General features: G+C 46.2%; 1 protein-coding gene across 1 annotated transcript in view; it reads left to right on the forward strand.

Annotated features, from left to right (window-relative positions):
• GRIP2 (glutamate receptor interacting protein 2) overlaps window positions 1-13,375 on the forward strand; it is a 113,878-nt gene that overhangs the window by 55,400 nt on the left and 45,103 nt on the right. Inside the window, exons 10-12 of the mRNA XM_026650262.1 lie at window positions 6,408-6,533; window positions 7,151-7,303; window positions 7,947-8,133. Coding sequence (XP_026506047.1) covers window positions 6,408-6,533; window positions 7,151-7,303; window positions 7,947-8,133 — 466 coding nt within the window. The remainder of the gene's footprint in view (window positions 1-6,407; window positions 6,534-7,150; window positions 7,304-7,946; window positions 8,134-13,375) is intronic.

Genomic DNA, 13,375 nt, shown 5'->3' on the forward strand with positions numbered 1-13,375 from the left:
CTTACTGTTTAACATTAAACGCAGGTTTGGTTTACAGGGACTTTAATAGTATATTTGCCACAATAGTAAGTAAGGGTAATGTTCATTATTAATAGGAAAAACAGTTAAAGGATTTGAAAAATAAAGTATTAAGTAAGGCTTTATTTTTTTTTATTTCAGCTGGAAAGAGTTTAGAAGAAAAAAACCCTTGTTTGACAGTGTTTTAGATGGTACAAACCGGTTATTGGGTAAAGGAGAGAAGTTAGTTGGGATAGTCTGGAGCTGCCGTTGTTGCTGCTACTGTTAAAGTCTGATTTCATTTTATTGTAGGTAGTGTTTGGGACTTAGCTGGAGCTGGTAGAGGAGGTGATGTTGTTCCTTGATAATGTTCCTTTTGCCCTGTTTGGTCAGGACATCCTAGGATGATGATGAAGAAGGCCTGGGCTGATGAAACCTGGGGCCTTAGCAGGTGTTGGGCCTGGCAGTTATGATGGTGAAAATGGCTTTAGTTTCTTCAGTTTTTAATTTGTTTTTTAAAGTTTGTTGTTGTTTTTAAGGACTTATAAAGGGAATGGTGGGTGGAATAGCTTATTTTTGTCATTTTGTTTATTAATTGGGCTAAACATTTGAGATTAATTTTGATTTATTTTTAGAGTTACTTTTGTTGTTTTTACTAGGTATGATTTTAACAGTTTTCTTGAACTATATTAGTTTTTTGTTTAGACTAATTTAGGAGGTTTGGGAGGGGTCATACTTTTAAACATTTGTTATAGGTTATTGTGATATTTTTATGAACTTTATTTATATATATATATATATATATACATATATACACACACACACACACACACACACCCCTCTACTCCGATATAACGCAACCCGATATAAAACGAATTCGGATAGAACGCTGTAAAGCAGTGCTCCGGGAGGGGGCAGGCTGCACACTCCAGTGGATCAAAGCAAGTTCAATATAACATGGGTTCACCTATAACGCGGTAAGATTTTTTGGCTCCCGAGGACAGCATTATATTGAGAGATTTTATTTTAATTGTAAACTCAATTATATGTATAAACCCATTTATTACAAGGGTACCCCAAAATGATTTTTTTTCTATTGAACAATCCTTACATAGGCATCTGGCTTTCAAGGTGCATCTTTAATTGTGCAGGGCCTGGCACTTGCCTTGTAAATGACGCAGGTAGATGGAGAATTAGACCACAAGTTGGTCCAGTTATGGAAGAAATGCTGAAACATGAGTGCTGGTCTTCCAGCTCAGCACTGCTGTTATTGCTGCTTGATCATGTGCCGCTGTGTCTGAAGAGAAGAAGGTGGTGGACTAGAAGAATCAATGAGAGGAAATATTCCTAAAGGAAGGAGTCAATGACAAAACTCCCATTGACTCTAATGGAGCCAGGATTTCACCCTAGGAAGCCTCATAGTTATCCATCTTTGGGTAAGTCTCTACTGCAACCCAAGGTGTGATTTCAGTGCAGGCAGACTTGCCCACACCAGCATCACTAAAAATAGCAATGTAGATGCAGTGGCCTGGAGTTCAGTGCAGACTGGACAAGCATGCCGGGGACCTTGGACATGTACTTACATTAGGGATAGCTCAGTGGTTTGAGCATTGGCCTACTAAACCCAGGGTTGTGAGTTCAATCCTTGAGGGGGCCACTTAGGGATCTGGGGCACAAATCAGTACTTGGTCCTGCTAGTGAAGGCAGGGGGCTGGACTCAATGACCTTTCAAGGTCCCTTCCAGTTCTAGGAGATAGGATATCTCCATTAATTTATTTATAATTTATTTATTTATTATTAGCCCACGCTGAAGCCAGTGCTGACGTGTCTACACTGATATTTTTAGTTGTGATAGCATGGGTATAGCTACCAGTGCTGCAGTCACACCTCCGATTCCAGTGTAGATGTGCCCTTAGGCTACTTCCATACTCTGAGCTGGGGGAGTGATTCCCGGCTTGTGTGGGCATACTGGTGCCAGCTCTCATCTGAAGTAGCATGCTAAAAATGGTAGTGTAGCCGTAGTAGCATGGACAGTCGTGGCACAGGCTAGCTGCCGTACCCACGGGGTCCAGGTGGGTTTATACTCTTAGCTGATGGCTCATGCTGCTGTTGCCCATGTTACTGTGGCTCTGCTATAATTTTTAGCATGCTGGTTCAGATGAGAACTAGCATGATTATGTCCACGTGAGCTGGGAATCACACCCCCAGCTCCAAGTGTAGACCTTGCCTTAATCTCTCCTTCTATAAGACCAGAGTTGGCAGTGGGTTGGATCCTCATCTAAACCTAGGCTGAATTCAGTGCCGATACCATAATATTAATGCAGTTCCAGCCTGCTCTGTTATGGGGTAAACGTCACATTCTGCAAAGCAGACCTGCTCTTTCTGGGGACTGGATAAGTCGAGACTGATTGTTCGTGTTTCATGGTGCCCAGGATCAGATAGTATAACCTCCAGTTCCCATCACCTCTGCGGTGCTTTCTCAGTCGCCTGGTTGCTGGGCTCCAATCTTGCGCGCACACATTCAGTCGTTGGTGACCGATAGTAGCCCAAGGCGAAGCTCACGTTTCATTACCCCTCCAGGATAACTTGGGAAAGGGGGAATTTGTAATGTCCTTTAGCATAATCTACTGGAACATAAAACTCTGATAACTGCTCCTTTTCTAGAAGTTTAAAGCTCTAAAATGCCTAGATTAATTTGTGCAGAATTAGAGCAGTTGAACAGAGGGGCTAATGACTTGACCCAGGTGCCCATGAAAAATGGGAAACAAATCTTTTTTCAACAGCTGTTAAAATGAGCCATTCTCCTTCCTGCTTTAGTGCCCTGTTCCTAATCTCCTTTCAAAACACATGCATTCAGGAGGTACGTTTAGTGGAGGGATGGCTTTGTGTATGTGCCCAGTCATTTTCCCCCATCCCCACTTAGGAGATCAGCCAACCGTGGTAGCAATCCAGAGTGCAAATTTCTTAGCGTGATCATGGCACTTCAAGGCAAAGGGCATGAAAGTGACAACTGTTCCCAAGTTATTTAAACTCTCTTTAACGAACGAAGGGTCAAAACAAACAGATGCCCTTGAGCTGCACATTGAACGGCCGTTGATATGAAGCAGAGCTCTGTGTGCTGTGGATCCAGGGCCGTGTATGTCCTTAAATGTTCCCTCCTCCTATGTATCAAGGAGGGTATCTCCTAGCTGCACAGTTCTGACCCAGGAAGAGCTGACCATAGAGCTGAGCACTTAGTGGGGTAATTGGCTGCCATCTGCGGGGTCCAGGAGCTGGAGAACTGGTGAACCATGCTGCCTTGCAGCCATCTGCAGCTTTCTTGGGGTGGCTGGTCCTGCAAGAAGCTGAACATGTTTTGCTCCCATTGACCTCAGTGGGAATGGGGGCCCTCTGCATCGTAAGTGATTGAGCTCCTAGGGCCAAACTGATATTTGCCCTGCAGCCTCTTTATGCCATCTAGGTTGGTGCAAAGGGGCTGTAGAGCAGACACAAACCTCCACCCCCCAGGGAATAACCCCTGCACAGAGGGTCTTATTACCCCCTCTATGTGAGTCCCTCCCCCTCCCCCACTGCAAGGGCAGGGGTAGGCTGTAGGAGGGTGGAGGTGGGACCCTGGCTGCCCAGAATAAGGGAAGCACAAGCCGCCGCCTCCGTCTGTCCCTGCACCAGTGCTCACACCAGCACAGGGATGAATTTGCCCCATAGTGATTAACCGCCAGGACCACATAATAAGCTTCAGGTGGTTGATCTTGTACAGGTACGTAGTGCTGTACATGGAGCAGGGTGTGGGTGTCAGTCTGCCTCCCTCTTTGCAGTAGCCTGTTCGTGTGAATCTGGGAACAAATGAGGGCAGTAAAAAAAATGGGCCATGCAACGCAAAACGGGTAAACTTCAGTGGTTGGCAGGTGTGTAAGGACTAGAATATCGCCTTCTGGGGAGCAGCGGAGCGTAGGTGGGTAGACACCATTGACATCCCACAGAGACACAAGAATGTTCATTACTATTCATTAAACACTGTTTGAATATTTGGTTTTATAAGAAGAAAACTCCTGTGTTTTGGATCTGAACTAGGATTGCCAATTTTGGTTGGACGTGTTCCTGGAGGTTTTAACACATGGCTTAATCTTTAATTCCCTGGAGCCTCCAGGCCAATCCTGAAGGGTTGGCAACCCTAATCTGAACTACTGAAAAGTGTTCCTATATTCACAGCATGCAAACTTCATGTCTTTTAAAAACCAGATGAGAAACTATCTGCTCAATTCACTAAATACATCACAAGGGAAGCAGAGAAACAAGCACACAGAATTGCAGAGGAACTGCCTGAGCTGAACAGCGTGATGGGTATAAAGTGCCCATGGAGGCCTATGGTGTGATGGGTATCACATAAGCAGAATTTATTTCCAGTGTTTAAATCATCAGGGAAGATGACTTTTGAGATCAATCTGTGTGGCGAAGTCACTAGTTGAGCGGGTGTCCTTGTCAGAGATCTGTTCCTGGGTAAGATCGGATCCTGCTTGCGCTGCCAGCAATTACACTTGGAGAGAGAGTTCAATTCGCAGCGAATATCTCATCCATGAAGGATGGTTATCAGTCTGTGCAAGGTTAAAAGAGCTCCAGTAGAAGTCATGGCTACAGTGACTGGCTGCTGTGGGATGCAGTTTTGTATGCTGCTGAAAAGAGGGACTGTTGCAAACTTGCTCGTTTTGTCAAGCATTGCCCAGCAGGAAACAAAAATTAAATATAGATAGATAGCACGGTGCACATAGCCTGGGAAATGGATCCCAGTGCTCTGGGCGTAGGAAATCAAACCACGTCCGTGCTCATGACTAGTTCTTGGTCTAGGCCTTGGTAAGAAAACATTCAAATATCACTTCAGACAGAAGTGAAAATGTACATGCATCTTGGTATTCATTTATCTGCTCACCTCGAAGAGTGTGCGTGGCACAATAAATAGGTATCGTGAAGCCATGGGTCCCTCCTGCCTGGAGACTGCTCTGAGGCCCTAATCCTACAATCCGATCTGCACAGGCAAACCGCTGTGCTGGCCTGGAACCCCCTGAAGTGCTGGGCTGGAGGAAAGGGATAAAAAGCAAAGCCATTGAGTGACTTCCTGCATGTTTGCCAAGTGTCATGTTAGCGCCCTGGTTTTTAAAGCTTTTTTTTTTAGGTAGCCTTGCTGTAATATAGGCCCCTTTTCCTGTTTGAGTGAGGGCGCAGCGGGTGCGGTTTGTGTGTTTTTAATAAGACTAATGAAAAACAAAACAAAACCCTTCCCTCTTTCTTCTGCCTTGGTGAGCGCTCTGGAGCCCACAACTGAACACGCCAGGAGTCCCTCCCATCACCATTAGCCTTGGCCTAGGTGTGACGTTATCTGTTGGTTGGTGAATTTAATGCTGGTAAAAGGTGCCAGATGAAGCTCTAAAAACTGACCTCCCTTCAGCATGCACATACAGTGTTTGGCATTGGCAGGAGTCCCCTGTGGTGCCCTGTTAATATGGTTCAGCTCTGCCCTGGTAAGAGGATGGTTCTGTCACCGAGACTCTTCAATCTTTGGCTTTTTCTGGTAGTCATTTTTTATTTAGATGCCTGTTCACCGGTGGAAAAAATAGGGCCAATGCAAAATGAATTTGTGGTCTCTATCTACACTACGGGTGTTTTAGGGGGAAAATCCCACCGGTGCTACTGTTAGTTCATCTGCACCAGTGGTAGTGTAGGTGTGAACCCTACAGAAGATGAGACTCCCTTTCAAAACCTCCTGCAGCCTCTGAAGCCTTGTCTACAGTAGGGCTCCCAGTGCATGGTGCCACTGAAGTAGTGTTAGCACCAGCAGGAGCCCCAATGTAGACAAGACTTCTCAGGCTTTCAGGAATTCTTGCTAAAATGCTCTAGTGTAAGCAATACCTGTGATTATACAACAGCTTTCAGATGGCACCTGGGTTAGATGCAGGCCAGCAGCTCTGAGGTGAATGGAAACCTAGTCCTTGGGAAGCAAATTTCCGACATCCGCATCATCCAGTTGTTGTTGTGCTGTGACGTTCTTCAGTGACACATCCCTGCTGCTGACACTCTCTGTCAATGCACCCTGACACTGCTTTCCTACCCAGACAAAATTATGGATGTTCTTACCAGTGGGACGTTGGTGGGGATGTGGAAGTTTGGTATATGTTGCCGTCCTTGTCGAGACTGGCAGAACTGTGTGCATGAGAAGCCTGCATGATGCCTGGCTCACTAAAGTGATGATAATATGACTTGACCCTAAGTCCCCAGTGGGGAAAGACTAGTGCATTGACCCAGTGATCTACACAGCTCTTCCAATGGCTGACTCCTCAAAGGCTTCTGTTCCTTGTTGCTTATCGTAATTTTCTTTCCCCTGTCTCTGTGGTTTTGTTTCTTGTGTGTGCTGATTGCAGTCAAGGTGCAGAAAAGTGACCATCACCATTGCTGGGATCCCTGTGTCAACTACTGCCACACCCACCATCCAGGGCACTGCAAGACACCCACCTGGAACCAGACCTCCAGCCAAGATTATTGCAAATGTAACCCAGCCACTTAGCATTTGTGTGTGTGTGTGTCGCTCTGCTGTCAGGCTTACTGACCACTCCCCTCCCACAGTAAGCTTAAAAAATACTTGTCGATCCAGAACGTGACCCACCACTTTCTTGGTCTCCAAATCTGTGTCCAAAAATCCGTAATAAGGTTTTTATTGTTAAGTGAGTGTGTGCAGTCCAGCGCGTGGGGGAGGGGAGCAGACAACCCTACAATAAAGCCAGTGTGCTGAGCAACCCTATAATAACACTCCAGTGTACCTAGCTAGGCATGCTCTTGGGCAGCTCTACAATATAATGATGACATGCTGCAAAGGAGGCAACTCTATGCTAATGATGCCAGCATATTTGGTTAACGAGGAGCCAGCCCTACAGTAACACACCAGTGTGCCTAGCATATTCATGGGCAACCCGACAGTAAACACACCGATGTGTGCACGCCTGGTTAGGCAATGGAAGTTTGCAGCAGAAAGCACGTCCTGTTTTAATCTGCTGAAGTAGTTGCTTGATTGATGTGTAACTGGCGAGTTAAAAGTTTGCATTTAATCATGCTGGTGAGCTAGGTTTGTTTTCTCTTACTGCTGAGTTGTTGTTCCGTGTTTGCATAGCTCTTGTTGCTGCCAACTTCTCATCACCCACCATGAACACGCAAGGTTTCCCCTGCCAGAATTCGAATACGCTACCTCGGAGCTCCCACCCCATGAGCCCACGTGCCACCATGATGAGGAGAAGACAGCGGAAGAAGGACCACAAAAGCTCATGTAAGTGGGATGCCTGGCTAGACGGGTGTGTTGATCTCAGTGCCACCAACACCTCCCTCTTCCTACTCAGGTGCCCTCACTAGGGCCAGCCTTGGACACAAGCAGTGGAAGAGACTGTGGTGGGCCCTGTGCTTTTGTGAATGCTGTGCTGACAACATCTTTCAGTCCCCTTTCCCTCCCCATCTTTTGCCAGCAGGGATCTGAGTTTGGGGAAACTTGTCATGAGTTTAGCTCCTCTCCCTTAATTTGTACTGCTCCTCCTCCTCCAACCTTTCCTGCAGTGGGGCCAGAGGCCTGGCCCAAGTTAATCAACCCCCTCCCCTTCACTCCCAATCTCTCCTGCCTGCATCTTTTAGGTCTTGCTCTCGCTTGAGACCTTGCAAATCATGAGTTTGCCCCTCTTGCCCTCCTGTCCCGCTTGATAAGTGTTGCTCCTGCGACATACTGCATCCACCTCCGTGTGTGTTCACGGTAGGCTCCCTTCCCCTGGCAGTATTCCTTTACCGTGGAACGATGCAGAACGGCCAGTTGGGAATGGCTTGTGGGCGCTTGCAGCCACGAGGCAACATGGGAGCCATGTTTCTGCAGACCTTGCACAAAGCTGGCTGCTAACCGGAGCCTCTAATGCTTTTTCTCGTTTCAGTGTCGCTGGCTTCTAGTACAGTGGGTCCCGGTGGGCAGATTGTTCACACAGAAACAACAGAGGTGATCCTAAGGGGAGACCCCTTGAATGGCTTTGGCCTTCAGCTCCAGGGGGGAATCTTTGCTACTGAAACCCTGTCTTCCCCGCCCCTCGTCCGATTTATTGAGCCCGACAGCCCAGCAGAGAGGTTAGAGCCCTTGCCCTTGATCACTGCATGATGTTGCTGATTGGTTTCCTTTTTCAAAGATGTCTTTCACCCATTACTCTTCTTTTTATTTATTATCTTCTCATTATCACCAGTTCCTCACTGGGTGCGGCTTAGTGCTTGTGCATTCAGTACAGAGAAGGGAATCTGTACTGTATTGGAGGGCCTACTTGCTGGTGGTTTGTTTCAGACACTGCATTTCCTCATATTCCAGCATGGAGCTTAATTTTAATCTCCTTCCCATCTAGGAGAGCATGAATATCTATTTGTATGCGCTGGCCACTGCAGCAGCATTTGGGTTTTCACAACAATTAAAGCCAATGTACCACGAAATGGTCACAGTTCATTTAAAATTAACTGTAATTGGCCCAGCAGGCCTGTGGTTTGACTAATCAAAGACCTGTATAAAGAAACGCACTTTGCACTCTGCCCTAAATCAAACTATGTGGTGGGCTCTAGTGAAGCACCAGAGGCTGCGCATTCCACAGGATCTTCTGGCATTGCATGGGTGCCCCCAGAAAAGCACCTTGCTCCTTCTCTGAGATGGCTCCATCACCTCCTGGAGGAGTTGTGCTGCTGTCTGATATCTGTTTTTCAATGGAAGGTAATACCCATTTTTGTGTGAGCATTATCTGAAGCGCCTATTTCTGTGGCAGTTGGATGCTGGTGTTTATCGTTCTGTCTGCCTGCCACGTGCTTTGTGACGTCTTTTTTTTTTTTTTTAAGTGCAGTTGGAAACAGAAATGACTCTAAAAATGACGCTATTGATTCCAGTTGTATATCACTGAGACTCAGGAGTAGGTTGGTTTGCTTCACAGGTCAGAAAAGAATATTATCCTGCTCTCCAGCTCAGAGTCTCAAAGCTCTTCAGAAAGGTGGCTAAAGTTCATTATCTCTATTTTACACATAGGGAAACTGAGGGACAGCATAGTTAAGTGACTTGCCAAAGGTGGTGCAGCAAGCCAGTGCCAGAGTTGGGGCTAAAATCCAGGTGCCGTGAACCCAAGTTCTGTATTCCAGCCAAAGGGCCGCACAGATGGCTTTTTTCCCCCAACATAACTCTCAAGCTCTAAAAATCAGTCTGTTCCTCCTCCCTCTTACATTGTTATCAGTAAAAAGACCCTTGCAATTCAAATTTAGCTGACAATGTTGAGTGAGGCAGAGTAATTAGCAATGATTATTCATGGAGCAGAATATAATCCAGATTGTACTTCTAGAGTTACGTTGGCTCCTGTGGGATAACAGGACCAAATATTGTCTTTAAATATTGCCAGTAAAGTCACCAGTGGGGACTCAACAAGACCACCGCTGGTTTGAATAAGAAGCCATTTTTACATAGCATTCTCCGGCTACAGCCTCGCTTTTAATTCCCACTGAACAAGGTACATTAGCTTCAAAACTAACCGCACGCACCCACCCCTATGGACACTTCCTTAAACTGCCTGTGATTTACACTGATGATCTGTCCTATCTAATGCTGTGATGGAAGTAACAAATAGCTCCTGGTACCTACTGTGGATCTTTCCCTAGCACAACAAATCTCTGCAGGCTTGATTAATGTTTTATCTGCCTGGCAAGGCTTCAGCTGCCACAAACCACACCACACCACACCACACCACACCACACCACACAAATAAAACATTGATCACGCCACAGAGAGGGCCGAGTGGCATTTAAGAGTCCCTAGCAGAAAAAAATCTGCATCTTTGCCTTGCGGTATTCATGTCATGGGGCAGCCTGTGTTGTACTAATCACAGCAGATATAGTTTATATACTTAGGATCAAACTTTGTGAGACTGTGGTGGTGGCGAAAAGAAAAGAGAAAAGAAGTATCTTCTGTTCTCCGAGGTCTCCCTGAAAAGATTGTCCTCCTGTGGCACCAGTTGGTAGGGATGCTAAAGCCTTCTGAGCCTTTATTGTTTGGATTTAAAATCCAATTTGTAAAAGCAACGGTGGTTTTATTTCCCATTAATGTGGTGGAGTTGGACCGTATTGTGAAATCCCAAACTGCTTTTATAAATCAGGCATTAACAAAGCCTTCTCTCCCAGGAGGGTTTGGAATCAGTGCTGCTTCTCTGATCCTCTTGCCAAGCCCCAAGCGAGAGCAGAGACTTGCTGCACGGTCTTGCCTGGATCTAATGTCTCATGCAGGCAGCTTTTCTTCTTAGCTGCCCACCCAGCAGGATTCTCGCTCCGCCAGTCACCTCCTTCATCCATTCAGATTGCAGAGAACTATCCGCCCTGCTTTGCAGTATGGATTATTTTGATGTTGAAAATTATCTTCTGCAATGTGTGCTACCTTCAGCATGGCAGGCCACCTTTCCTAGCCTCGTAGCCACCGTGAAACACTTTCATCACATGATGTTGCCCTCCTGGTGTAATAGAATGGGTCGGTGTTTGGGGGGAGGGAGAGAGGAGATCTGTAGGGAGACCAAAAGAAAATTGTACTAACCTCCATTCAGGCCAGGAACTTTATTCTCTCCTCCTTGGCAGGTACTGTTCTAACTGCTACTCCAGATATCACAGCCATTTTCTTACGCTTACAAGGCCAAATCGTCATTCGTGGCTGGCCTTCATTTCTACATGCTCACCCATGTGCGTACAGTCACTATGCTGCACAAAAGTTGGATGGCCACCTGTGCAAACAAATTGTGCTCCCCGGTTTGTATGTGCGAGAGCGTGCGTTTGCCTGGTCGGCTATGTTTGTGGAACGGGAGGTTGGCTGAGCAGTTGCAGCAGGGGGAGCCATTCTGGAGCAGGGAAGGAAAAGCCCTTTGAGTGTGAGTGAGGACACACGGCCCAGGAATGTAACTTTTCCTTCCCTGGTCTTTGTTTTTTCTTATCCTGCTGTCCCCCAGGGGCATGCAGTCTGCCTCGTGTTGTGATACCATCATAACTCTCTCTCTCTCATTGGCTGGTCTCACCCTTTCACTGCCTCTGGGTTTTTCTCTGGTTAATGGGGTGCGACGTTATGCAATTCAGGTGAGTTGAGTCAATTCCCGGTCTAGCTGCTATTCTCTTGAAAGCAACTAGCCAGTTCCCAATAGCTACCGAGTGAGAGACGCAACATCTGGCCGACAGTGCTGTGTGCCTGCTGTAGAATGATCTGTGAGAATGCAAGCGAAGGGGAGAGGATTTGATTCCTATCCCCTCCAGAGCACTCTGTTTCAGGTCAGCGCCATACACTAGGCAGCAGCGCCAGGCTGTGTTTAGAAAGAGAATTTACTGCATCTTTCAATTGGTGCAGGAAGAGGCTAAGTTCTCCTTGGCAACAAGTCAAGGTGTCACCCAACTAATGTTTGTTTCCAGTTACCACGTAAGAGACATTTCAAGGGAAAGACACCCCTGTGATCAGTTTTACAGCTGGTGGCATCTACCAGTCTTCCCTCACTATCAGTCACTCTGCTTAATGGGGGCAGGTTGAGCCCTCTGGGCTTGAAATTAGACTGTGACTCAGCCCTCTGCATCAGCAGCCGGAGTGGTATAAGCTGCGTGTCTATCATTTCCTCTTGGTTGCCTCTAAATGAGTCTGTTTCCCTCTCCCTCGTGTAACTAAACGTGCTGCTGAAACAAGTAAGGCAACCCTTCCTTTCCAGAGTGACTTCAGGGCACTATCTGTGGGAGGAAGAGTCTCCTTTGGATAGTGCATGTTTGCCAGGAGAATGGGCGAGGCTTTCTGGTCTGTGTCTGGGTGCCAAAAATCTAAGTCTGTTAGGTTCTGAGTTCTCCAGCTCTGCTCAGATTTTGTCATTTGATCATAGCACCTGGAAGCCAGTAATACTAAGCTCACAAGTGAGAAAAATTAGTGGCCAGTGAAAGTTGCCAACAAGTTTTTTAATCAAGTTAGGATGCGACCTGCGCATCGTATCAGCCATAACAAAATGTAAAGCTCATTTAGAGCAGACATTAAACCCAAGTGAAGGCATCCAACACTGTGAACTCCAGTGTTACAAGAAGTGTGTCCTTCACTCAAGAATACACCAGCCTCCTCATTCTTTTCATTGGTAGCACTTTTCTTCCAAGGATCTCACAGCACTTTATAAACACTGATGAAAGCCACGCAGCCCACCCATAAGGTGGGTGTCATCTCGGTGGGCAAAATGACTGAAAGAGGGTTTGGTCCGCATAAGGCCAGCATGTCAGTAGTAAAGCTAGAAAAATAACCCTAGGAGTCTTGACTCCCAGTCTCCTTCTCTCACCATGAGATGATACTGTAGAGTTAACAAGGCACATCTGGCTTCAGCACCTTCATCAAGGGGGACACGAGGTCACTGCTTCCCTTCACAACATTTTATAAACCTGCAAGGAAAATCTAACTCGAGCAAAGGAACGTAAGAACCTGCATCTCCTGTCCAAGCAGCTCGAGTGGGGAAAACGGCAGCTATCTTCTCTGACGTTTGAAGGCACCCAATGACCCTGTTGTCCCGTGATGAAAACAATGGTCGTGTCACAGCTGGTTGGGTTTTTATCTGACTTTGTGATGATAATGTAAAACCCTTTTTGTCCCGCAGCTGTTGGTCCCTTCTAAGTAAGACATACTGCTGCAGCAACAGAGTTCATAGTGCTGAAGGAAATATTTCTGTCACAGCCATTGGGAGTCTTAAGTTCTATAAGCCACAATTTCCACATCTAGCCACATAAAGTCATAGTAGCTGCACATACAGAGGACCAGTTAAGCATCTAATTGATTGCGCAGCCAATTAATAAGGCATTTATTCACATTTATATTACACAGAAGAGTGCCTGGCATCATCTCTGGGTCTCCTTGACAAACACTTTTTAAAAATCCATCTCATAGACGCCTTCATTTTTCCATGGATAACATAACCCAGGCAGCACCATAATATAACACAGATTTAATAAATGCCCTCCCCTCAGCAAAATCACCTCTCCAACCTCTAGAGAGAAGATATTGAGCATGTGCATTTTTCAACATCACAATGTAAGCGTGCTCTGATGACAACTTGGCCAATTGCATCCAGGGCTTGTTTGGAGTGACAGCTACTTCCTAGTCTCCTTTGACCGTAATGGCCTCTGTAGTGACAAACCTTGATACCACAGGTTCTCTTACAGTCCCGTCATGCTTGAAGTGAGGTATGGGATTGTTAAGGTATGGTTGCTCTGTGAAACATCAGCGAAGTCTGATATTTGAAATTGGGCAGGTAAAGATTTTGCAGGGTCAGTAACAGGTAAAGATCTCACTGAGCTGGAGAACCTGAGCTCT

Source organism: Terrapene carolina, unplaced genomic scaffold (assembly GCF_002925995.2).
Source record: "Terrapene carolina triunguis isolate 2854851 unplaced genomic scaffold, T_m_triunguis-2.0 Scaffold89, whole genome shotgun sequence".
Classification (NCBI taxonomy): Eukaryota; Metazoa; Chordata; order Testudines; family Emydidae; genus Terrapene; species Terrapene triunguis.